Source organism: Podarcis bocagei, assembly GCF_964188305.1.
Source record: "Podarcis bocagei genome assembly, chromosome: 1".
NCBI classification, from domain to species: domain Eukaryota; kingdom Metazoa; phylum Chordata; class Lepidosauria; order Squamata; family Lacertidae; genus Podarcis; species Podarcis bocagei.
In genome coordinates, this window is record NC_138125.1 from 95,083,892 (window position 1) to 95,109,518 (window position 25,627).

At 42.3% G+C, this 25,627-nt stretch overlaps 1 protein-coding gene across 6 annotated transcripts in view; it reads right to left on the reverse strand.

The window, feature by feature from the left end:
- Window positions 1–1,484: 1,484 nt before the first annotated feature.
- Window positions 1,485–25,627, reverse strand: part of ADCY5 (adenylate cyclase 5) — a 194,110-nt gene continuing 169,967 nt past the window's right edge. For 2 of the 6 annotated variants that reach the window (XM_081188284.1, XM_081188282.1), the window contains 11 exons: window positions 24,053–24,140; window positions 19,236–19,352; window positions 18,514–18,678; window positions 17,267–17,442; window positions 12,412–12,444; window positions 11,346–11,478; window positions 9,962–10,225; window positions 8,723–8,927; window positions 7,044–7,168; window positions 6,001–6,076; window positions 1,486–2,532 (listed from right to left, as the gene is read on the reverse strand). In XM_081188284.1, coding sequence (XP_081044410.1) covers window positions 2,354–2,532; window positions 6,001–6,076; window positions 7,044–7,168; window positions 8,723–8,927; window positions 9,962–10,225; window positions 11,346–11,478; window positions 12,412–12,444; window positions 17,267–17,442; window positions 18,514–18,678; window positions 19,236–19,352; window positions 24,053–24,140 — 1,561 coding nt within the window. In that variant the 3' untranslated portion in view covers window positions 1,486–2,353. Of the gene's footprint in view, window positions 2,533–3,089; window positions 6,077–7,043; window positions 7,169–8,722; window positions 8,928–9,961; window positions 10,226–11,345; window positions 11,479–12,411; window positions 12,445–17,266; window positions 17,443–18,513; window positions 18,679–19,235; window positions 19,353–24,052; window positions 24,141–25,627 lie in introns of those variants that run through there. The other 4 variants (XM_081188283.1, XM_081188287.1, XM_081188286.1 and 1 more) reach the window with 4 other exon arrangements.

The following is a 25,627-nucleotide window of genomic DNA, read 5'->3' on the forward strand; positions in this document are numbered from 1 at the left end:
ACCACTGGCAGTCATCTTTGAGAATTCCTGGAGAACAGGCGAAGTCCCGGCAGACTGGAGGAGGGCAAATGTTGTCCCTATTTTCAAAAAGGGGAAAAGAGAGGACCCAAATAATTACCGCCCAGTCAGTCTGACATCAATACCAGGGAAGATTCTGGAGCAGATCATTAAGAAAACAGTCTGTGAGCACCTAGAAAGGAATGCTGTGATCACCAATAGTCAGCATGGATTTCTGAAAAATAAGTCATGTCAGACTAACCTGATCTCGTTTTTTGACAGAATTACATGCCTGGTAGATGAAGGGAACTCAGTGGATATAGCCTACCTTGATTTCAGTAAGGCATTTGACAAGGTGCCCCATGATATTCTTGTAAAGAAGCTGGTAAAATGCGGTCTTGACTATGCTACCACTCAGTGGATTTGTAACTGGCTGACTGACCGAACCCAAAGGGTGCTCATCAATGGTTCCTCTTCATCCTGGAGAAGAGTGACTAGTGGGGTGCCACAGGGTTCTGTCTTGGGCCCGGTCTTATTCAACATCTTTATCAATGACTTGGATGATGGACTCAAGGGCATCCTGATCAAATTTGCAGATGACACTAAACTGGGAGGGGTGGCTAACACCCCAGAGGACAGGATCACACTTCAAAACGACCTTGACAGATTAGAAAACTGGGCCAAAACAAACAAGATGAATTTTAACAGGGAGAAATGTAAAGTATTGCACTTGGGCAAAAAAAATGAGAGGCACAAATACAAGATGGGTGACACCTGGCTTGAGAGCAGTACATGTGAAAAGGATCTAGGAGTCTTGGTTGACCACAAACTCGACATGAGCCAACAGTGTGACGCGGCAGCTAAAAAAGCCAATGCAATTCTGGGCTGCATCAATAGGAGTATAGCATCTAGATCAAGGGAAGTAATAGTGCCACTGTATTCTGCTCTGGTCAGACCTCACCTGGAGTACTGTGTCCAGTTCTGGGCACCACAATTCAAGAAGGACACTGACAAACTGGAACGTGTCCAGAAGAGGGCAACCAAAATGGTCAAAGGCCTGGAAACGATGCCTTATGAGGAACGGTTAAGGGAGCTGGGCATGTTTAGCCTGGAGAAGAGGAGGTTAAGGGGTGATATGATAGCCATGTTCAAATATATAAAAGGATGTCACATAGAGGAGGGAGAAAGGTTGTTTTCTGCTGCTCCAGAGAAGTGGACACGGAGCAATGGATCCAAACTACAAGAAAGAAGATTCCACCTAAACATTAGGAAGAACTTCCTGACAGTAAGAGCTGTTCGACAGTGGAATTTGCTGCCAAGGAGTGTGGTGGAGTCTCCTTCTTTGGAGGTCTTTAAGCAGAGGCTTGACAACCATATGTCAGGAGTGCTCTGATGGTGTTTCCTGCTTGGCAGGGGGTTGGACTCGATGGCCCTTGTGGTCTCTTCCAACTCTATGATTCTATGATTCTATGATTCTTATCACAGCCAACACTTCAAGACTGGGACATTAATGATATATACTGTGGGGTTGTGGGTATACAGCTAGCACTATAGGCAATTGGAGCCTGCCCTAAATACTTTCATGTCTCTAAAGAGTCATAGCCAAGGGCTGAGCATGAAGATGTTCAGGGCATGCAACTCTGCTGAGGCTCTGACTTCTCCAAAAAGTAGTAAGCCTTCATCTTGGATTTCATACATGTCACTAGAAGCACTGACATAAAATATGCTTACAGATGCATTTTGCAGGCACACAATCCAAGGGTGAAAAGCTAGCAGAATTTGTTTAAGGATTAAAAAAAAATAATCCCATCACAGAACTCAGTGTTATCTATCATAAGTCCCATTAAGTGACTGTGCTGGATTGTAGCCCAATTTGGGAGGTGGGGCGCGGAACTAGGAAAGATGCTGAGAGTTATGCAATACCAAATGATTTAATTATCCTAACTGAAAAGATCTATATCTAGCAATCCCCCTAATGTTGTGTTATGTAACAGCTCCCATGCTTTCTAAGTGCAAATCGCGCTCATGACCATACTCTTTAGCTAGCATGGAACATCTAAAATGTTTCTCATCTGTGCTTGCAAAATTAACAACTAAGGGCAATTTGCCTGTCTGCTTTCCCCACTCACCTTAACAGGGACTAGCACAAGGAAAAGCAGCATGCAGGGACCCCACTGATGACTTAAATATGAGTTCAGGATGAGTTTCTCCCTTATTGTTGAGCCAGCAACCTTCCCTCCCAATATCTAGAGACTACCTTCAGAGATATTGGGCACCTGTGTTATTATCTTAAAACAGAAGAAAATATGTTACAGTGATCGGAAAATATAACCAGTTGATTTCAGAATATTTTATCCTAACAATATACAGCCAAGCACCATAATTTCAAACAGAAGAGACTTACCATTCCAGTGAAGGAGATCCATATGTGGGTGAAGGCTCCTTTACATGCACAGGTAACATAGATTGAATCGGGCACTTCTACGTAAATCCAATTCTGCTCCATGTTGCTCATCTGTACTGAATTACCCAGACCTGTATTTAAATGCAGATGGCTATGCTCTTGTGCGCGCGCGCGCGCGCGCGCACACACACACACACACAAACACACACACACACAGCTACTAGCTCAATTAGTTGAGTAGGACTAGACCACAGCCTACTGCTTCCAGCTGCCAAAGTTCTCCCTAAAATACAGTTTTGTTGAATCTGACATACAAATGAAATATCCAAATCAGCTCCTTCATTTAGAACCCAGGGGCTGAGATTGATAACCACCTTCGCTGTATTCATCTGAATATTTTACCATTTTTCATCCAGTCGCAGAGAAGTGAAGAGAAACCATTGTACAAAGTCCATTCTCTTCCTTCTGTGATGCAGCAGGCACAAAATATCATCCAGAAATTCATACGTGAGCAGGACTTTTGTTGGGACAAGTTACACAAGTCTGGAGCTGCCCTTACTGAACTGATGAATCATACCGTTGTGATGCACAAAATTCTATTGTCACTCCCGCCACAAAACATTAAATTACATTCCTACTTTTGTAGCTTTTAAAAAACAAACCAGACTCTAATGAATAAATAGAAACATTCACAAGTGAAACAGTGTTTTAATATAATTGTTAAATTACTTAAACAGATTGCAATTTCCATGGGAAATCATAACTGTATCACCTTTTGCAAGAGCCAGAAAAAAGACTGCATACCCCTTGAAATGATCCTGACACAGTCATCAATCACAGTCAGAGATACAGGTAACTGAAAACTGAATTGACAACACAATTGCGCAAGGTGGTCTGCTCAAATGTTAAGAATGCACATTTCAAAGCAGCAGGCAAACCTAAAACAAAATGATCCTATATTGTGCTATTAATTAAAATTTGGAAGTGGTAAATGACGGTAAGAATGAAGGGTGGAAGGTGATGAAGAACAAGCTGCAGTACTGTGTAAATAAAGACCTTTGCAAATCAAATGGCATTTCTTGAAAAGGTTCAAAAATATAGTATGAGGACAGACTTGGCAGTTTTCTAGGAATCCGGCAACTATACTATCCAAGGGTGTGCCCTAGTAGAAAGGGAGGAGATGAAAGGAAAGTGGGATGCTACTGACACTCTAGTCTGAAACAGTTTAATAGCAATATTACACATATCACTGAGACCATGGATTTTACCTTATTTTTTGGTCAAAGGTGACACTAACCCCTGCCCCCTCTCCAATGTCATAATTGCCAGTGCTGGGTAATCATTAGGTAATGGAAATTCTGCCCTGAGAAGAGTGGAAAAAGTATGTGTCAAAGTGTTTGAGTCATTTTTGAAATTGCCAAATTCAATATCAAAAGTTTCCCCCCACTGAAATATAAAAATATAGGTTTTTATGCTTTTATACTTTTTAATAAAATATGAAGGGGACCTTGATTTTAAAAGTTGAAAATGTATTTAACTCACTTATACATTTATTAACAGTCCCCCTCTTTTTTAAAAAATAAGTATTGTTCAGCAGGATAGGCCACATCAATATCTTTAGAGAATCAATCAATACATGTTTTATTATGGAAAAAAAAACTTGCCAAAGTCTTCAAACTGAAATTCATAATATATGAAATGGAATTCAGCTCCCACAATATCAATCCAGAAGAGTAAAATTTCTAGGTAATATTCAACGGCACTTACTTGTATAGACAGTTGTTACATAAACTGTAAACATTCTTTCAAAAAGAAATTCTTGATTTGATTGTGGTTCCTCTTATGCTACTGTCCAGAGGCACACTCGAAGTGGCTTCAGGCCTAATACCCTTGGTCAAATAACTTTCAGAATTTTGAATACACAATTTACCTATTGCATTCAGCTCCCTCTGACGTTAGGAATGAGCACAGCTGTTCTCATTCTTCCTATTTCATCTCTGTCTAACTGTAGGTTTTCCTCACTTTATTTCCTCTTTAAAAAATCAAACCTGAGCTTTATTATTATTACTTCAGCTTGTTTGCTGGACTGTACAATATTTTATTTGAAAACTGCCAAGTCTGCAACTCAGAGATAATGAAAAGAATATCACACAATTCTATAGCTTATGTACACCTCCCAATGTACCTGGTGTCCGATCCAAAGAACTGTGAGCTCAGCAGAAGACTTCACACCCATTGCTGGACTCATGGAGACAAACAGAGCTGCAGGGCAAAAACATCCCATAGCCCTGATCAACCTTCCAACAGGGAAACAGAAGTGCTTGAACTCAGCCTGGGTGCCCGTTCCCTTCTTCCTAACAGTGACTATCAGCTTCTGTGTCAAGGGCTGACTGCCTAATAAGGGATTCAGGATTGTGTCAAGGTGCTCCTGCTCTTGTCCTGCCTAACAGTTGACAGATGCTTTGCTGGGTGCTCAGTTCTGGATATGCGTCTCCTTCAAACAGCTGTTCTGTGAACTTCACTACAACAGAGCTACACATAGATCGCTGTTGCTCCATTGGGGCAACTGTTTAATACACAGAACGTTCAAAATATAGAATTTTGGTGTATTTCTTAGATCTCATAATCTTCCATATTAAAAAATACAAAAAACTGCACCTCAAAACCAACAACCCTACACATTTCAGAGAAATCTCCCTGTGTTTCTCCATGTGTTTCACGTTGGCAGCTAGTCTTTCATGTGTAAACCAAAATATGCTGAACAGAAGTGAGAAGGCCTCCTCATTTAATAAATATGCTTGAAGCATCATTTCCCCCTCACCTTAAGAACTATTTCTCTCCTTTCATTTTCAGTATATCAGTTCTGGTAAAAAGAAGGAACCTCCTATCTGTGTAAGGGTAGGGATGGCAAGAGTACATAACAAGGCATCTTTTCCATTAAAAAACCATTACTGGTGATGTCATTAAAAAAGGCCCTTTTTGTAGAGCAATCGTTGGTGGTGTTTTTAATTTCAAAAGTCCACTCAAACAGCTAATAAGAGAACAGTGGCACACATCAAGGAGTTAACAGCATAGACCAGAAATACTATGGGACTGCACAGCTTTTCCAGAGTAATGCTGTTCCTTTTTGTCCTTTTGTTGCAATGAATCAAACTTTCCTTCAACCAAGTAAAAAACATTGTGTTGCTTCAAATAAATACTTAAATATCTTAAGTCCTGTGTAGCAGCCTCACTGAAGATCTCAAATCCACGTCTTCATTTCGAATTCCATTCAGCAAAAAATCTTTGGTCAATTCATTTACACTCAACCTAGAAAAAATCCACAGCAGTGCTAGGTAACTTCCGAATGGTGTGCCACATAGCCCAAACTGTGTCCCCCCTCCCCCACTTCTTGCACACACTCCTGCTAGGAAGGCATCATATGAAATACTCAACTGTGCCTTGGTATTAGATTCGCTGCTAAGCAACAGCAGATTTTTTTTTGCCAACTTGTTGTATTTAAATCAAACTGAGCCATTCTTGAGTCATTCTTGCCCACTGCTGTTAACTTGCCAGTGGGGGGCCTTCGTTTAGGAAGTAGGTGGTCATTTCTCCTTTACCTTTGACCTTAACAACCCCTCGGCATTCTAGTTGATAGTTGTTGACTGTTAAAACTTGGTACATGTCTGTGGTCACCTGTGGGGTTTTAAAAAGAATGGATCAGAAAAGAGTTGAATAAATTGCAATTGACACAATTCAACACAAGTCTGGTATTCTCAAGCAGCGCTGATGGAAGAAGCGCTGTCATTTCACTAAAAAGTACTATGATTGCACCCATACGAAAAAGGGCTAATGACATTAAAAGTGAATTTCAGATCATTTCAGAGAAAGACTCATAGTGTTCACACGTCCCCTTGGGCTCCTAAAAGGACAATGGCAAGACTGAGACATGTGAGTAAGGAGAAGGAATAGGTGAATCTATCAATTTTGGTTTCTCTCAGTATCTTGTTTTTCAGCTTTGACAATGCCAATCACCTGTTGTAGAGGACAAGAGACTGGATCAAGTTTCCCATTCTCTTCCCTCCCTGTAAGCATGACCCATGTTAGCTTGAAATTGGGCCATCTCTCAGTGTGGACTATAACTGCGTGAACAACGTACTAGGTGGCTAAGTGTTCAAAGCACAGTATCACATAGGTATGTATCTCTGGATCAGAACAAGGTGAATTATCCCATCTTCTGGTTACTGCTCAGCAAGAACAACATGAAAATACTCGGGGGGGGGGGGGGTTACAAAAGAAGAAACAGATGCAGAGGTTCTCAAGGAGCTCTGTTCTGGACTCCATATTACATGATAACATAGATTCCTTCATATTTCACCCCCTACCCCCAACACAGAGATGAATCACTAAGCTGGATAAAGCATGAAATATGTAAAGTAAGAAAGGAGGACAAGTTACATGAATCTGAAGTGACTTCATGTGTCAGCTGCCACATTTTTTATGCTTGGTTAAAAGTTTTTGCTTGGGGTGGTAAATATCTAACTCCAAGTAGAATACATAAAATGTACATATAGATTACTTCTCACTTCTACTAGTGGCTTGTGTAAATATTCATAAGAGAAAAAAAGTTTTAGGGAGGAGGAGAGGTGCCAAGAAGACTCACCTGAATCCTGTCGGGCACTCCTGTGCTGTCCATTCGGCTGGCTACATTCACAGTATTCCCCCAAATATCATACTGGGGCTTACGTGCGCCTATGACCCCAGCTACTACTGGGCCAATATTGAGCCCTAGTAAAGAAATAGTATGGAATTAGACATGAGTGTATAAAGTACATCTTATAAGTTATCACTACCAGATCACATATGCAGGAGGACTGCAACTATCTGATTCCTCCCCAGGCATAAACTGACCTCAGCTAATTTTTGAATGGCCAACCTTTTGAGGGCTATATGACAAAACGTGCCATGATTCTATGATCAGGTATTATTATAAATGAACAAAGGTTTAAAGCAGACTCCACATGGTGGCTGTAATATGTGTAGCACTCCTAAGACTTTGAAACATTACCAGCTGAGAGTGAGGTAAATTCATCCAGTGCGACCTTCCCTGGTCTTTGAAATCTGTGATATCAAAGATTTGTGATCTTTGAAATTTGTGATATCTGCATATAAATACCCTACACTGATTATTTCTCTGCCTGCTGTAGCAATTGCAATGCACCACGCTAGATGCTGAATGATTTTTATTACACACACACACACACATATATATACATAAATTTTTTACTGTATTACAATTTGAATTCCATAGAATTCATACGGCAAGTGTTCTTCATAGGCACACCTGAATGAAGCTTGGGGACCACAGTTTGGGAACCCCTGTCCTACACTATCTAACTGCTTCTCAGAAAACTCACTGGAGCTTATTTTTTACTTGATTAAAGTATACTGTATCTTGATATCCAGAATTATGAAGATGAATAACAGTGCGCCAAGAACACTCATGCTCTACACTCAAAATAAATGATCTATAAAAAATGTTATAAAATCTGCTTGTTTGGCAGATGTTCTCAATTTACACATTACATTCTAAGCTTAGTTGGTCTGTGGAGAGTGGAGCATACCTGGAATAAGAAGCCTCACTCCAGACATCCTTGTGAATCAACTGACTGAACCTGAGGCATTCCCAGTGAAACAGATAAAAATGTAGCATATAAGAAGAGACTTGCTGGATCAGGCCCAAAGGCCCATGTAGTCCAGCATACTGTTCTCACAGTGGCCAGCTTCAAAAAAGGGGCCTGAATGCAAGATGGCTGGCCTTGTCGGTTTTGACTGAGTGGAAGGAAGTACGGGTGCTCAACTCAGTTCCTCCCAAACAATGGTGATGGCTCTAGGAATCCCGTAAGAATGAAGGAACCTGGTGTCAAGCACCTGTAGGCATGCGGATTGGCCTTACAGGATCAGGTTGAAAGAGCTCTTGCTCCGCCTCCACTTCAAGTGTGTGTGCATATTTCAGATTCAAATATGAAAGACAGTTTTCCAGTGTTCTACACGACAAAATAGTTCTAACAGCCATGTCCTTTCTAAAGCACTAATGTGGGCAGGAAGCTAATTTTGTTTAGCTTTAGATCTTCCCATGTTCAATTGGCTACTAATGTCCAGTTGGGAATGTTATGTAATGGGGTCAAATTTCTGCAGGAAACATGAACAGTACCCATCAAGAATACTCCATTAAGTGCTAATTTAATTCAGTAGAGGCAGCACCAATTAACACATGGCATTTGCACTTTTAACCACAGAGGAAATACTCCAGAAGCATAACACCATAACAAAGGCATTTACCTATTTTCATCTGGAAGTTGTTGAACGAATGCTCATTGATGTATTTCATTTGATCCATTAACCTCATTGCAAAGTCAGCCAGGGCCTTGATGTGTGACTTGCCCACTTTGTCATAGGTGGAATCATTGAGGCCTGAAGCAGCCATATATGTGCTGCCTATAGTTTTGATCTTTTCCAGCTGTCGGAACTGGTCTTCGCTTATTATCTGCAGAGGCAACAAAGGAACGAAGTTAGTGAAAAGGACACGTGTAAATCAATATAAGGTACACTGTTTGACTGACCCAGATATAAGACCCAGATATGATATGATCATGCACACTGTAGCTTGCATAACACATGTTCTAATGTGCTTCCCATATGAAGAGAAAGTTCATGAACTGTTTTGATCCTGCACATAGACAGGATGGTGTCCTAAACCCTATTTTTGCTTCTTCAAATTGATAAGGACAGAAAAGTAAGATTTTGCACTAGGATGTCAGGTCACGGGATGCAATGCCCCTTCAGTTTGGGTCTACATCACGTCCTGGCACGAGTGTATCAGTACTTGCTGTCAGGTGACTGAGTTAGGACCATTTGCACTTTTAACCATAGCTTTCTGAGTAATAAAAGCAACAGTGGCCAGTGCCACTGTAACTGGTAATCATAGAGGAGGTAGAACTTTCCTAGGAGCCTCTGCACAAGCATGAGACTATTTCAGCTGACTTGGACAAATTATTGTTTCCACTGCTGCACTTATACAGCCATGGGAGCAGAGCATGAGGTGATTAAAACGGCTGTTGACCAGGAAATAAAGTCAACAGGCCAGGATACCAAGAACTAGGAAACTAGATCTATAAGCTGAGGAAGGCTTGCAAGCCAGGTAGCTTTCTGGGTCCTACCCATAGCCATGGATGAAGAGTTTATTTAGGAGTGCATTGCATTGTCTGGGCTCAGCAGCACCTTTCAGTATATAGTACTTCATATAGTACTTCTAGGAAAGAAAAGTATAGTACTGTATTTCTATTGATACCTCTGGCATATGAAAGAAATCTAGCACAGAAAACAAAAGTGTCAGAGACGACTAGTGTTGTGTGCATCGGGACAATACAAAAGGGTCAGTCATAGATTCACAGCATTGTAGAGTTGGAAGGGACTCCAAAGGCCATCTGGTCCAACCCCCTGCAATGCAGGAATCAGTTAAACATGAACTAGACCACACTGAGGTTTAACTCTTAAAAAAGAAAAAGAAAACTTGCTCACCTCATCAAAGTCAGCAATGATTTCATTGAGAAGCCTCAAGCATTCCACTCCTTCATTGTTGGCCTCTAACTCTACATAGAATTCTGAGAAGTTGCTGATGGAAGCAAACATGACAGCCACACACTCGCATGACTGGTAATACAGCTCATCATTCCTCCGTTCCTGTGCAAGGAAGTGGGCTGCCACATCCTTTGGCAAGATGTTATGGAGAAGGCGTCTGTTGTAGGCCTGCAATTCCTCCATTTCCTCCTTTTCTTCAGTAGCCTGAAAAGGGAGAGAGGAGGAGAGAGAAAAAGATGCAGCCTGCAACTCAGGTTCATTTATGTGGCAAATGGACTGGAAGCATATACAGTGGACACACAACTTATGCGTGTTTAGCTTGAGTGGTTGCAGCTCTATGGACATGACTGGAAAAAGGGGCGAGGGGAGATACCATAAGGGGGTGGGAGAGCAGGGGGGAAATGTCAGCAATCGCACCCGCCATTGCATTAACCATGGTGCAAGGTGTAGTGGCCTTGAGAGTGTGTGTGCAGCTTTTGGAGACACAGCAGAGGTGGCTGGATAGACTTTAATGGTTTTTAAAGGGTTGTTTTGACTATGCGATTTTGGCTTTGTGTGCTATCCCTGGAAAATAACTCTTGCATAAGTTATGCATCTATTGTATAAGGCCGTGGTTCCCAACATGGGGCACATGCCCCACAGGGGGGCAATTTGATTTTTAAGGGGGGGCAATTCGAGAATGAGTTATTAACAGTTAATGGCCTTTTAGGCTTCCTCCTCATGAATAGTTCACTTTTTGAACAATAATAATTACCGTATTTTTCGCTCTATAACACGCACCCGACCATAACACGCACATAGTTTTTAGAGGAGGAAAATCCGTAGGCATGCCACCCGTAGGCATTCCCTCCATAACACGCACAGACATTTCCCCTTACTTTTTAGGAGGAAAAAAGTGAGTGTTATGGTGCAAAAAATACGGTATATGTCATGGGGGAGGGCATCAGGATTTTAGAGTTGCTTTGGCGGAGCATGGCCAAAAAAAGGTTGGGAACTACTGGTAAAGGTCTAAGATGCAACCCATCAATACATGCTAGCAACAGAATATGATTTTGCACACACTAAGGGTGGCTCCGTCCAAACTATATGCATGGGATGGATACACACATGCACGGACAGTATTCTTTACAATACAATATAAAGCAAAACTAAGAGCACAATCTTTGTGATCCTCAGCTAAAATTGATACCGTAGGAGTTTCCTTTGTGCTAGCGCTTCTACCTCGATAATTTATGAGCATGGTAAGATAATGCATTAACAGCGTGAATAGCAACTGTTTGCTGATTATAAATGGCATTTTAAAATTACACTCAAAAACACACACCTGAAGCTTCCAGAGGAAATCAAGTCTTGCTGTGGATTCCACTTGCTGCGCATGAAGATACACCGCCAAGACAAAAACAGTGATAACTACGGGAGTCACAATCTTCAAAGCCACCCTGGACACACTTGGAGGACTATGGCGGAAAAGAAAATATATAAATCTCTGGATGTTCTAGGATGCTAGTTACTAAACTGGAGGAGTACGTATAATTCAAAGCAAGCAATTTCTTGACTTCTTTGTGTAGCGACAGGCTGAGCAAGGGGTGGGCTCTAGCTGCTGACCAATAAAATCCACTGGCTATTTTATTCTGTTCAACTCTGAATCATTTAGTTTTTGCTTTTGATGCAGCGTGAACAGCGAAGTCCAGGTGGCCATCTTTTGCTTTGCACAAGGCCGCCCCATCAATCTTCATTTTTTGTGTGCTTCAATGGCTCTAGAAGTGAGGCACACTGTATCAAAACTGCCTCTTAGGCAAGGAAGGGAGACCAAGCGCCACAGCAGAGTCAATGCATTCCATTACTAAATCATAGGGGATTTGTGAGAGACCACTAGATTCTATTCTTTTCTCCCACTCTCCCTGCCTTTATGAGGTCAAATTCTTCCTGCCCTTGAATACAACAAAGGCTAGGTAGCAGTGCTACTAACCAGTGGCGTAGCGTGGGGGGTGCAGGGGGGGCCGGCCGCACCGGGCGCAACATCGGGGGGGGGGAAGCGCATTCGCACTCGCAGCGCTCTCTGCCCCTAACTGTTAGGGGGCGCAAATTACTTGCCTTGCCCCGGGTGCTGACAACCCACGCTACGCCACTGCTACTAACTGTGGTTGATGTTAATTTGCATTTCAAGTTTGTTTCAAATTCAAACTCTGGCAAGCATTCAAAATGGTTAACAGTGCTTCAGACAGCAAGGGAGGGGACTTGTGTTTGAGAAGAGAGGGGTGTGCCCATCCCATATCCCTTAAGCACCATTAAAGGATGAGCCACATTATGTCTGCAACAACCCAAACCCACCAATGGCTGAAGCCATTTTTTAAAGCAACCTCAGGCTACCTGCCCCCTCAGTAACTCACCATGCTCCATTCTCAGTCCCATTGGAAAATACTCTGAAATAGCAAGAGATAGGTTTTAGACAATGTATATAGACTGCTATGCTATATTTATAAATCACTGACTCCATTGCTTTCTTCCCAATTCCACATTTAGTGCCCTCCTATACTGCTAGGAGTATAAGCAATGAGCCAGGAACACCCTGGTTCAGAGCTCAGATTGCCTTATCAAGCAACCATCTTCTAAAGAATACTGAGATAATATATGTGAAGAAGTCTGAACACTATTCCTCATTACTCCTCCTCATTACTATTATGATTATGCTGTTTCCCTTATTTGTTGCACAAGCTGCCTTTTTAATTTTTCAGTATTCTTCCCAGCTGGCAAGGAACTGCTGACTTTGGATTAAAATCAAGGTGTACATTTCACTGCTCCAATGCTATCCAAACAAAAGTGCCTCTCTAATACTTCAGCCAGTTCAAAGGTCCATGTCTCTTCTGGATCACTTGCCTGATGTTAATCAAATGAACATGTGTGCAAAGTACTCCATTTAAATTACAGGGAAGTTGTTTTATATGTCTCTGTGTTCATTGTTCTGAAATGCAACAGGAGGGATCCCTAATGCCCCTTGTGACACTAGAACCAAAGCCTCAAAGCATTCACTTTATTGCAGGTCCTGCTGCAATTTCAATGGAACATGTTTAAAAAGATCACCATTCTTTTTAAAAAAGTTCTTACACCTACACAGAGTTCCACGGAATCCAGGATGCCACATATTTTAAAATAAAGGCATTTAGGATTGAGTGGAATAATCAACTGCTCCACAAAATCAGTGCTACTATTTTTCACTTTGAACACTATGTGGAGCCATAACCACTTCCTAAAATTTTCTTCTACTTGCCTTTCGCTACAGTGAAAGAGGATCGCTTTTTGACTTTGAGCTTGATTATCGTTGAAGTGAGGAGTCAAGGAAAGTTGGCACATTAGATAGGATGTTATAAAACAAAGCTGCCTGGACAAGTTAGGGAATTAATTCCTAAGAATTAATTCCCTAACTTGAATTAGGAGATTCAAGTGCAGGGAATTCTGCACTTAGGGAATTCTGCATTGGGGCTGCAGAAAAGAGGAGATAAAACGTGACAAGTTGGAATCTGCCCACATAAAGCTGGATTCTACCCTTTGTTTGCAAATTTACTGTCTCATTCTAGATGGTACTGGAGAAGCAGGGAGTGCCTTGAAATCTAGTTTCTTCATATTTATTCACTTCTTGTATTATTCTTGTATTTTGTCAGAAATTTTTATCCAAGTCGTATCTCCAGATCACTCCAGCAGAACCAGATACTTTATAATCCAATTAACATAGCTCCTGTTCCAGTTCTTCTGCCCTTTCGTTTTAAATTTTTTATTTTGTTCAGTTTATGAGTCACCTAACAAAGTATTCTCTAGAAAAGAAACAAAGTAAAAACAGACCATAAAATCTGACAGTGACAATTTAAAAACTGCTTTTCCACGTTAACTCTGTTATATCTATCTTACTTACTGACTCACTGAGTCAGTAGAACTTGCTCAAAAGCAGCTGTAGTCTTCCAGCTGAAATTCAGACCCCACATGGCTCCTGCAGGAAAGCCTGGCGCCAGCAGTTAGCCTTGCTGGGCATTGGTTGATTGCCCCAGGGCTTAGAAAGGCCCATCATGGGTTTTAACATGAGATCCAGGCGGATATATGCAGACACTTCTTGGGGACCAACTTGGCTCCCATCCATGGTAATTGCATAGCCTGCTGCCTCTCTTGAACTCTGAGAAAGGTGACCTGGAAAATGCCAATGCTGTTGCTGCAGTTTGCTAAAAAAGGCCTTTCAAAGTTAGATTTATTTTTTTTAAAATCTTTTTTTTAAAAAAAGCTTTCCTAGATGCCATGGCAAACCGCAGCAGCAGCAGCAGCACAATCAGCTTACCCAGAATTCCTGGCTCTCAAGGACTCTTATTCATCCCAAGGTGGCAAGAAGCTACTACTGAATTAGCCACTACAGTCAGACCTTGGAAGTCGTTCGGAAACCAACGCACCAACCCAATCCTGCCGCCAATTTGAAGCCCCGTTGGATGTTCGGCTTCCAAAAATAATTCACAAACCAGAACACTCACTTTCAGGTTTGTGGTGTTCGGGAGCCGAAACGTTCAAGAACCAAGCTGTTCGAAAACCAATTTTGTGTGTGTTTTTAAGGAAGAGGAGGAAAGGGACTGGAGGCATAGCTGCTGCCACAAAGAGAAGGATGAGAGCTCCAGGAGCTCCAGTGTGACAGGAACAGCGGGCATCAGCTGGACTATGCTGAGGGCCCCCTGAAGTTTGACACCAGGCCTGCTTGCATGGTTACAATTCTTTTTGGCTGGAAAGAGCACTCTAAGTTTTACCACTAGCCTTTTCTTGGCTTATGTTTTCAGTAAATTTGTATAGGGGTGTGAGAAAAGGCATCTGTGCATCTTGCTAATTAGTGTGCATGTCATATACAGAATAATTAGATGGATCAGACAGATGCCCAGTTAAATTAATATAGGACAATATTCCCTGAATCTGGAAGAGATCTGCACCTAGAATGTGGCGGCTGCATATGTACTAAATACTTCCCACGAGCCGTAAGTGGTTCACCACACAGTAAGACTAACAATAAATGGAGCTTTCAGAGCAAGCAAAGCTAATTTAATGAGTGGTAAGACTGCAGCTCCTAAATTTATTTCTGGGAAAAAGCTGCTTATTTACTCTGCCTTTTTACTGACATCTTGACTGTGAGGTGATGCAAATAATTGCTTTTAAGTGCTCTAATTCAGTCTGCTCCTGGCTTATCAAAATTCCATGCAGTATAAAATGCCTAAAGGATGTTTTGTTTTGAGATTATCCCTTCAAATGACTGCCCCTATCAATTTTATTTTTTATATGAAGGGCAGAAATCACACCTGAGTGGATTAATCAGAATTAAGCAATCCAAAATGGAGAAGGGCAGGGCTGTGGTTCAACCAGAATGGCCTTTTTTTCTTTCTTTCTTGTGTTGTTTTATTAACTTAAGAAAAGATCTCATCAAATTGGTTGTTTGGTATGTTTTAAGGGAATTAAGGAAATCATAAGGCATACAAATAATGCCAATAAAAGTAGTGTTGCTTATTAGAGAACAAGCCAAACTCCTACAATGAAAAATGTTTAATGAGTAAATATGTTTAAAAGGGAAGATATGTGTTAACATTCAACACAACTAAGGCACTAGCCTCCTACTTGATGCAAAATATACCGTATTTTTCGCTCTATAGGACGCACTTTTTCCCCTTCAAAAATGAAGGGGAAATGTGTGTGCGTCCTATGGAGCAAAGAAGCCATAGCCCCGTGACCATCTCCCGGCTGGAGAGGTGGCGCGCGGCTATGGCAGGAGCCTCTTTAGCCGCACACCACTTCTCCAGCTGGGAGAGGGTCGCGGGGGGCTTCTTTAGCTAAACAAGCCCCCCGAGACCCTCTCCCGGCTGGAGAGGTGACGCGCGACTATGGCAGGAGCCTCTTTAGCCGCGCACCACCTCTCCAGCCGGGAGAGCGCGCGCGCGGCTAAAGAGGCTCCTGCTGTAGGGTCGCGGGGGGCCTGCTTTAGCCGCGCGCGCGCTCTCCCGGCTGGAGAGGTGGTGCGCGGCTAAAGAGACTTCTGCCATAGTCGCGCGTCACCTCTCCAGCTGGGAGAGCGCGCGCGCGCAGCTAAAGCAGCCCCCAGTGACCCTCTCCCAGCTGGGAGAGCGCGCGCGCGGCAAAAGAGGCTACTGCCGTAGTCGCGCGTCACCTCTCCAGCTGGGAGAGGGTCGCGGGGGGCTGCTTTAGCCGTGCGCGCGCTCTCCCAGCTGGAGAGGTGACTCGCGACTATGGCAGAAGTCTCTTTAGCCGCGCACCACCTCTCCAGCCGGGAGAGCACGCGGGGGGCTATGGCAGGAGCCTCGCCGCTGCGCGCCTTTCCCCGCTCCCCGACCTGCTCTTTGGGGCTGGTGGTGGGCTTCCTCCTGCCAGCCCCAAAGAGCAGGTCGAAAGGAACCTGAAGCCTGGAGAGCGAGAGGGGTCGGTGGGCACCGACCCCTTTCGCTCTCCAGGCTTCCAAGGTAGCCGCCTGAAGGTGACTGAACACACCTTAAACGGCACCTTGTTTTAGAGGGGGGAAACAAGAGGGGGGAAATTCTCCCCCTCTCCGCGCAGCGCCTCCTGCCGCTTCGCTGAAGGGGTGCTGGGCAGAGAGGGGGAGAATTTTTTTTTCTTGTTTCCCCCCCTCTAAAACAAGGTGCGTCCTATTGTCCGGTGCGTCCTATAGAGCGAAAAATACGGTACATGTTTGGTCCTTATCTGAGAGCGCAACAGTCATGCAGATTATGACATTCAAATTCTAGATACCAGCAAAACAGAACCAAGAGCAAGAACTAATAGAGGGTTCTTAAATAACTTCCAGTGTTAACTCACTTGTTGATGCTGCACACTCTTTCTGTTTACATAAAATTGTTTTCATGGATTCATTGACTTGGTTTTCCCAAGCAGCAAATGATGCGGTGAACCTGTTTCTGGACTATTCCACTCTAGACCCTGGGTAGGGGCCTCACATGACTGAATGCCCCTCCCATAAAACAATAAAACAATAAAACATAAAAAACTGGCTAGGCAAAAACCCTTGACTTCTTAAACTCCTATGTGCAAGTTTTACTTTTTTAAACTGAAGTGTGTCCAGTCATGTGAGAACTTACTGGTACTCCGAAATGGTATAGTCCAGAAATAGTCTACTTCCTCACCTGCTTTACTAAAACTTCAACTTGGTGACCTTTCTCTTGGTTTATATATTTAAAAAAAACTTACAAAGGTTTAAGGGTAACTTACATGGCATTGGCTGTGACCAGAAGATCTGCATTATCGAAGAGGGTAAGCCCTGGCACTTCCACAATAAGGACATATGTAAATTCAATAATCAACATCAAAATGAGTTTCCCAATGCAACTGATCTGAAGGAACACAGAGCAGGCCAGGAGGCTCAGTAAGACACTGTAGGTAAAATACTGCAAGAGGAGGGATTGGGAAGCGGAAGAGGAGTGGAGGGAGGAAGAGAGAACAAACGGGAGTCAAATCAGTAAAGCACAGCAAACATCAATTAAGCAGTGCTGCAAGAATGAGGTTACACATCAACTTATTTTAATTATTCTTCTTTTGCTATGTCACATGTCAGTTAATATAAGGCTCTGAACAACTTTGGTTGAGGGTACCTTAGGTCCAGCGTGCCACTGAACATCCTTCAATGGATGCTTATACTGGGACTGGCACATTTGTCTAGCTGGGCTTCCAGCAGGCCCACACAATGCCTGACCCACCAAGCCTCAGCAGCAGTTTAGTCCTCTGGCAGTTAAAAGTCCACCTTTTATTCTGTAAGGTATGTGCATGCATGCCTATTTGAATGTACATACATCATATATGCATATGTGTTTAATGCATCTTTGTTTTCATTAACTTGTAATTTTGTGTGACAGCTGTCAGCTGCTCCAAAGTCAATTCTACGTAAGATGCATAATGAAGGTGGCATTGCGAACTCATAGAAACCACCTCAGATCAAGACTTATATTTTTCAAATGCCACTCCCTTTAAAAGTTTGTTTAGGTCAGAAGGTCAGCAGTTCGAATCCCAGCGACGGGGTGAGCTCCTGTTACTCAGTCCCAGCTCCTGCCAACCTAGCAGTTCGAAAGCACGTCAAAGTGCAAGTAGATAAATAGGTACCACTCTGGTGGGAAGGTAAACGGCATTTCCGTGCGCTGCTCTGGTTTGCCAGAAGTGGCTTAGTCATGCTAGCCACATGATGTCTGAGGACAAACGCCGGCTCCCTCGGCCTATAGAGCAAGATGACTGCAGCAACCCCAGAGTCGTCCACGACTGCACTTAATGGTCAGGGGTCCCTTTACCTTTAAGTAGCTGGGCTAGAAAGAATCTCTACCTGGAAAAAGATCTCTACCTGAAGACAATGGAAAGGAGCTGAAAACAGCTGAAACAGACAACAGTGGGCTAAGTGATTAACTGTCTCATTCAGCATAAAACAGGGCCACTTATAGTTTGTACGAATTAAAAAACTTAAACACACCCACCTCTGGGAAATTGCAGCTTGGCTGGGAGCTGGCACATAATCCTTGTACTGTCCCCAGGCTGTAATTGGAGGCAGAGTAGCTAATATGGCACATGTTCACCTCACGTGGGGTGATGTTATACTCTGCAGCCACACAATCACGGAGATCCACAGTGCTGCAAGTGAACTGGCAGAAAGGAAGTGATTAACAAAAAAAAAAAGGCAAGGAAAAGAGAAAACAGCTAACTACAATGGAATGTACTCAGGGCAGAGATGCATTAAGAGACGGTTCTCTGCACAATGGCAAAGTGGCCCAGCACAGATGGCTCTTGGGCCTGACGATATAAACCACCAGTTAAACAGCGGCGGCTGTAATGACTGCTTTAGCAGGTATGCAAAACATCATCTACCTCTTCCCACATCCCAAGTATTGTCTAACCCATCTAATTAATATACCATGAAACTGGCACGGGGAATTCCCAGGAAGTGCTCCATTTGCAGGTGAAACAATTAGCATTGCTTTGATCCTGTCTATTTTAAAGACATAATATTGGCCAACGCACTGGAGACATTAAGTTGTAACCATGACTGGTTAGAAGAATTAGGAAAATTACTGAGCCCACGCCTACTTTTATTTCATTGGTCACACATACACCAGGAGCTATGCTTTCTGTTGTACCCTACAGCTTCTGGGCACTGATAGGTCAGTGATGCTAAATAAAAGTAACAACCAGTGTAACATACCATGTTGGCAAAGGCTGAGAGGAAAACCAATACAATGGTAAAGACCCCAACTATGGTGTTGTTGGTCCTGGACTGAACAATCTTCCTTGAGAGAGTCTGGAGTGGAGCTGGAAAAAGCTGGTCAAAAAAGAGAAAGCAAGATGTTTGAAATCATGATTCTGGATAAATATCTTGCACACTAAAGAACAATACACATTAGAAAGTACAAAAGCTGACATACCAGATCACTGAACATCTGTCTTCCTCTAGGTAATTTTCGGAGCAGAAAGGCTAAATGCATAATTGCTTGGCTAACTTGTCATACTGACTTGCTGCTCCCTGATTAAAATAATGGTTTCTAAATCAGAACCAGAAAGAATGGTGTGCAAAACAAAACAAAACATCCGATTCTGATCTCAGAATAAATGGATATATAAACATGCATTTTGAAATAACCTGTTTTGCTTCCAAGATTCTAGCTAGAATTGAGTTTTATCTTCATGTCACCTCTTACTATGTTTAGATGGACAATAGGTAGAACTGCAGCAGTGAATTGTACAGTAGTCAATAACACTGGCAAATGTCTTCAAACTTCCAAAGGCACCAGAGATTTGAACATTAAAGCCCAGCTGCATCAGATCAAAGACCTATCTAGTCCACCATTCTGAGTTCACAATGCCTATGGAAAACTCATAAGCAGGACCCAAGCTAAACAGCACTGTCCTGCTCATGATTCCCCAGCAACTGTTACTGCCTCTGATACTGGACGTAATGCATAGTAATCATGACTAGCATTCATGGATACTCTCCTCCTCCATGAATTTGTCTAATCACCTTTTGAAGCCCTCGGAGTTTGGCTTGTACTGAATCTTGTGACCCTCTGGGATCTACAAACATTTATCTACTCTACAGGAGCTGTTCAGGAATCATCAACTTCAACTAAATTAACTCTAAATGGTATTTGGCTGACCAGTGAGTTTGGGATCTTGGAAATTATCTTCCGGTATTAAGTTTTAACCTGGTGAGTTCAGGGAACATATTTTCCTTCACTTGCTTCCCGCACATCTTCCTCCAATAGGTTTTTGTTTGTGGCTCACCCCAACCCAGCACTCAAATCTCCCGTGCAAGGAGATAACAAGGATACATTTCTAGAATTCAGATGTTTGAGTTCTGTAAAACTAAAAGGCTTCCCTGCTGTTAATTTCGCCTCATCAAAATGCTCCCCAATTCAATCCCTAGAGAGAAATCTGAGACACAGACAAATAGCAGCTCAAATATGCATCATTATCATTGCACCAACTAGGCTTCTAAGTGGTTTCTTTTTTAAAAGAAGACAGTGAGAAATGGCTTGTGTATTGCTTTTTTAGCAATGACTAACCACGCCAGCCTCTTCCTTTTTGCTCCCCCCCTTTTTTTTATTGCACGGTTACAAGAGTTGCATTTTGCTTCCTACACAAGCACAATTATGAAGCTGTTTGATGAACAGGAGGGCTGATTAGCTGGTGCCTATTACAAAAGGAGACAGATACAACTTGTGACAATGCTGTGCCTCTTTTAAGCTGCTGCCTTCACCTGCGTCCATTACAGAACTATCTAAAATCACCGGACCAGATTTTTTCTTTGGTTGGGGTGGGGAGGGGGGAGATCATCTACCAGGCACTGACATAATAAAAGATAGCAATAAACTGTAAGATGATAATAAAAATCTATCAATGTTCTTCCAAGTGGTTAAATTAAGCTTGTAAGTAGTTCTCAATGCGACAGATGAATCACAGTCAAACATCACCCTATTCTACACAGACAAGGAGAAAGTTTAAATTATGTGCAGCATGAGGTGCAGGCTTTTCATACTACCTCTACCTGCACAATTTTTTTTAGAGTACTGTAAGGATTTTCAGCCTAATCAGACTCCCATCAAGCTCTGAAGCAAGGACTGGATAATTACATATTTAGAATTTCACATATTTATGTAATACAGAAATTCATCTAATCCCAAATTTGGAAAATGTCAGCATTTGAACTGCTTTCTTCTATTTGAGAACCTAACTGCTCGTTATTTGACTATCTGGAAACCATTTTTCAAAATGGTCTAGCTGAAGTAGAAAAACCCAGATTTGTTGGCAAAGAATATGTTATGCAATGTATGAAAAACCATTTGCTCATAAACATTTACCTTTCATTGCCCTGGAATGTGGAATACAAAATCTGAGGTCATAAACCACTAGTCAGGGATGGAAAAGCTCCAGCCTGTGGACCAGGTCTGACCTGCCAAGCCTCTCCATTTTGCCCATGAGGCTGTTTTTCCCAAACCAGGCACACCTGCCTCACACCTGATATCATATGTGATGTCAGTTGTGGGGCAGGTAGAGGCACAACTGGATCAGCTGCAGAAAGCAGGACAGAACTCCCCACACAAGGAGTGATGCACAAGGAGTTCAATCCCACGGGTTCAGCTACTTTGCAGGGTGCAGGGTACTTCCTGCATGCACATCAGCTGATGTGCAGGGTGTTCAATTCTCCTTGGATATTAACCTGCAAAGTTCTTACCTGGCCCTACCCACAGAAGGCCGATATTTTTAAAAATCCAGCATTGGAAACTCTAAGAAGCAAATGACAAGAATCAATGACTGATATTGTTATAGAAATGAAATAAGTAGAGTCATGATGGTAAGAAGCAATGAACCTTGCAGGACAGGCCTTGCAATCTAGTTATGACCTTTGTTGAAATTTACACAGGACACCCAAATCATCCAGCAGCAGGGGGCAAACAAAAACGAATCAATATAGAAGGTATAAAATTCCTAACTGTCACACTCTAGTTTGGTTCACACATAACAATAAGCTATTGGTGTTTAACAAGCCATGAATGAACCACAAGTTGTCCCATGACTTGTTCTGTGTAAACTTGTTTTGTTTTTCAGATGTTCTTGCCTCAGGCCTTTGTAGGTTGGTGAGCCTCTGAGATGAAGTAGCCAAACAAACTATGGTTAAGGAAGAGTGCTGGATATGCATATAATACCAAGTCATAGTTAAAGCAAGTCAGAGTTTGTGAGTAAACAACAAAAAATGGCTTCAGATCATGGCAGTAAACAAACCAAAGCTAGGTCACTGGACAGTGTTTGAATGATCAAACAAACCATGGCTTAGAATTATATGCAAACCAACTACTATGCTCAAGGAGGCTGCCCTCCCCATCACTGATCACCTACGCATGTTCTTAAACTGGACAAGGGAACACTAGGATTAACATGAGACACCAACAAACTGGTTAAATCTCTTACGAATAAGCATAGTCTAAGCACAAAACCTAGTTATTCTCTTTATGACACCTTTAAAGAGTATGTTTTCAATTAGCAAACCAGACTGTATTTGAAATAGAAGCTAATTTCCTACAAATAGCAGCCTATCTCAGAAATGTGGAAGCTGAGTCAGAATGGGTCATCAAGAAGTTCAGTACTGACAGCAATAAAATACTTTTGGATGCTAGGGCAATAGTTCAGAGCCTAAGCACTGAAATCAGCAAACCAAGGCAAAATAAAGGTTATAACTATAGCTGTATGATTTGTCACTAGGTATTTCATGAGTCACTACTAGTCACTTTTCCATTAGCTAGTTGTTTTTTTTCTTACTGGAAAGAAATTCAAACAGCATTCCAAGTACTGACAATGCTTTATAGAGTACAAAAAGGCAAGGGACTCTGTGTAATAGTGGTTCTGCTCCTACTTAAGGGAGGCTGTTGCTCAGCCATGCTATTTCAGGAAATTTGGAGCAAGGTGTTATTAATATGCTGATGATCCCCAGCTCTATTTCCTCATTCCATCTGAATCAGGGGAGGCAGTTCAGGTGCTAGACCAGTGATTGGAAGTGGTGATGGGCTGGGTGTGGGACAATAAATTGAAGCAAAATCCCAATAAGACAGAAGTATTATGTGTTCCAAGTTCTCTGGTTCAAGGGGAGGGGGGGGGAGAGGAGAGGGCCTCTTCTCAAAAGGGTTACACTCCTCTGGAAGGAGGGGGCTCGCAACTTGGGGGTACTCTTGGTTCCAACATTGTTACTTGAAACTCAAGTGGCCTAAGTGACTAGAAGGCCTGCTTCCAGCTCTGACTGGTTCACCAGCTCTAGCCTTGGTGCTTCGTGACTCAGCCCCTGTACTCCATGCTTGGGTACCTTCAATCCTGAAACTTCAACTGGTTCAAAATGCAACAGCCAATTACTGGTTGCGGCTCCATTCAAGCCCCTATAACAACTATGCTGGTTAATAGTTAGTTTCCATTCACTTTGTTGTTTAGAGCTCTAAAATGACGTAGGAGCCAATTATCTTATCGGCTCCTTACCTACAGACTGTCAGATGTTAAGATGAGCAGAGGAGGCCGTCCTGGCAGTTCTGACAGAAGTACACAGAATGATAACCCAAGAGAGGGCTTTCTCTGTGTCAGCCCATAAACTGTGGAATTCCCTTCCCACAGAGGTGTCTAGCATCATCATGGAATAGCTATCACTGTTTGCTGTATGTATTACTTGGTCTTTTACACACACACACACACACACACACACACACACACACGATCCATCCTATTTTTCTGATTGAAAATTGTTTTTACTGGATTTAATATTGTATTTTTATATTGTTGTAATCTGGGACCTTATGGTGAAGGACAGTTAAGAGATCCAAAATCCACAGCAGGACAATGTCTTTATGAAGACTAATCAAATTGCCACACAATAGTGAGCAAATCATCACCCACTTGCCAGAGAATAAATCCCATTGAACTAAATGGGGCTTGCTTACTTCTGAGTAGACACACACAGGATTATACCATCAAATTATTACCACTCACCTTTACGCAGGAGTAGATGACTGAAACAAATATTACTGTGGTGAGGATCACAAAACAGGTCAGGTAGAATGCCAGCATAAACACAGAGCTGAAACCAGAAAACACAGCCATGTGAGATGAGTGTAACAAATGAAAGTAGGCATAGTAGAGTCATTGGAAGAGAGGACAGAAAACCACAATATCACTGTTCTCTTTATGTTAGCTTAGAAATATAGGAGGAAGCACCACCCTCCTGAAATAACAGCTCCAACAGTGAAAAAAGAAAAGGTTTATGATTAAGAGTAGGTCAATCCACAAGTTGGTAGTGAACAACAAAACTGGATGGCAGCTTAGTAAATTTGAGAAAGAAATATTTGCAACCCACTGTAATCATTTCACACTGTTCTTAATCAGTATGTTACATTATATTCCAAAATCCAGATACAATTTTCATTCTTATTGGTTCTATTTAAAATGATCTAAGACATCTAAAGATGCATTATTTGTCAAGCATTTGAAAAACAACAACAGAAAAATGAAAAACAGAGCAAACACCCAAAGAAATTCTGGCCACTTCCTTTGCATCAATAACCCAGTTCATACACCACAGTAAGCCATAATTAACAACTTGCTGTGAGTGCACAGATCATTCTACTATGTTCCTTTCATAGTGTGAGAGCAGGAGTAACAAACCACAATATTTACCTGAGGCATTGCATCTGGATCATGGATTGTTGTTGGTTTTACTCAAGAACAAATCTTCTCTTTGGAGATTACATTTCTCCTGAGGGGCAACGTGTAGCTTCAAATTGGGAGTGGGGGAAAGCAGAATTTCGTTTCTACACACCACCACCCCATAGCTATTTCCCCAGTCTAATTTGGCCTCTCCGCCTTGTGTAGCTGTCTAGAATATAAAATAAAAGGGATCGGATTCTGGATCCCCCAGCACCAGGTCTACTTTGGCCCTTAGATGTGTGAATGACTTTTGCATCAACTTGCATCTATAAATTAATTATGACTATTGAGTATAACTAAAAAAAGTGTTTACATGTTGTTGTTTTACTGCTATCCAAGCTAATTGATCATCAAACCATGTAGCATTCCATTTTTTTGTGAAGTCCTTGGAATTTTTATATGTGTTTTAAATGGAGGGGGGCTTGCATGTTGCAATAAATTCTACCTCCACCGTCAAGACGCATTATGCCTCTGAAAGCCAGTTGATAAGAATTACAGACAGGCAAAATGCTGTTGCACTTGTGACCTGCTTGTGGGCTTCCCAGAGGAATCTGGCTGGCCACTGTGAAAACAGGGTGCTGCACTATGAGGGGCTATTGGCCTGATTCAGTAGCTTCTTCTTATGTTTGCATTAAGTGTAGTAGAGGCATGAAACTTGGCTGGTATGGGGAGGGGCCACTAGGGGCGCATCGGAAGATGGCTGACAATAACATCTCTCCGACCCACACGAGGTAATTAGGAGGCTGTGATAGGAGTAAATAGCCTCCCTACCCCCCCCAAGGTTGGGGGGGGCTGCCCTTGCCTGCTGTGCCCTATACCACTCCCGAATTTGTGGGGATGGGGGCACTAGGCACAATCCTG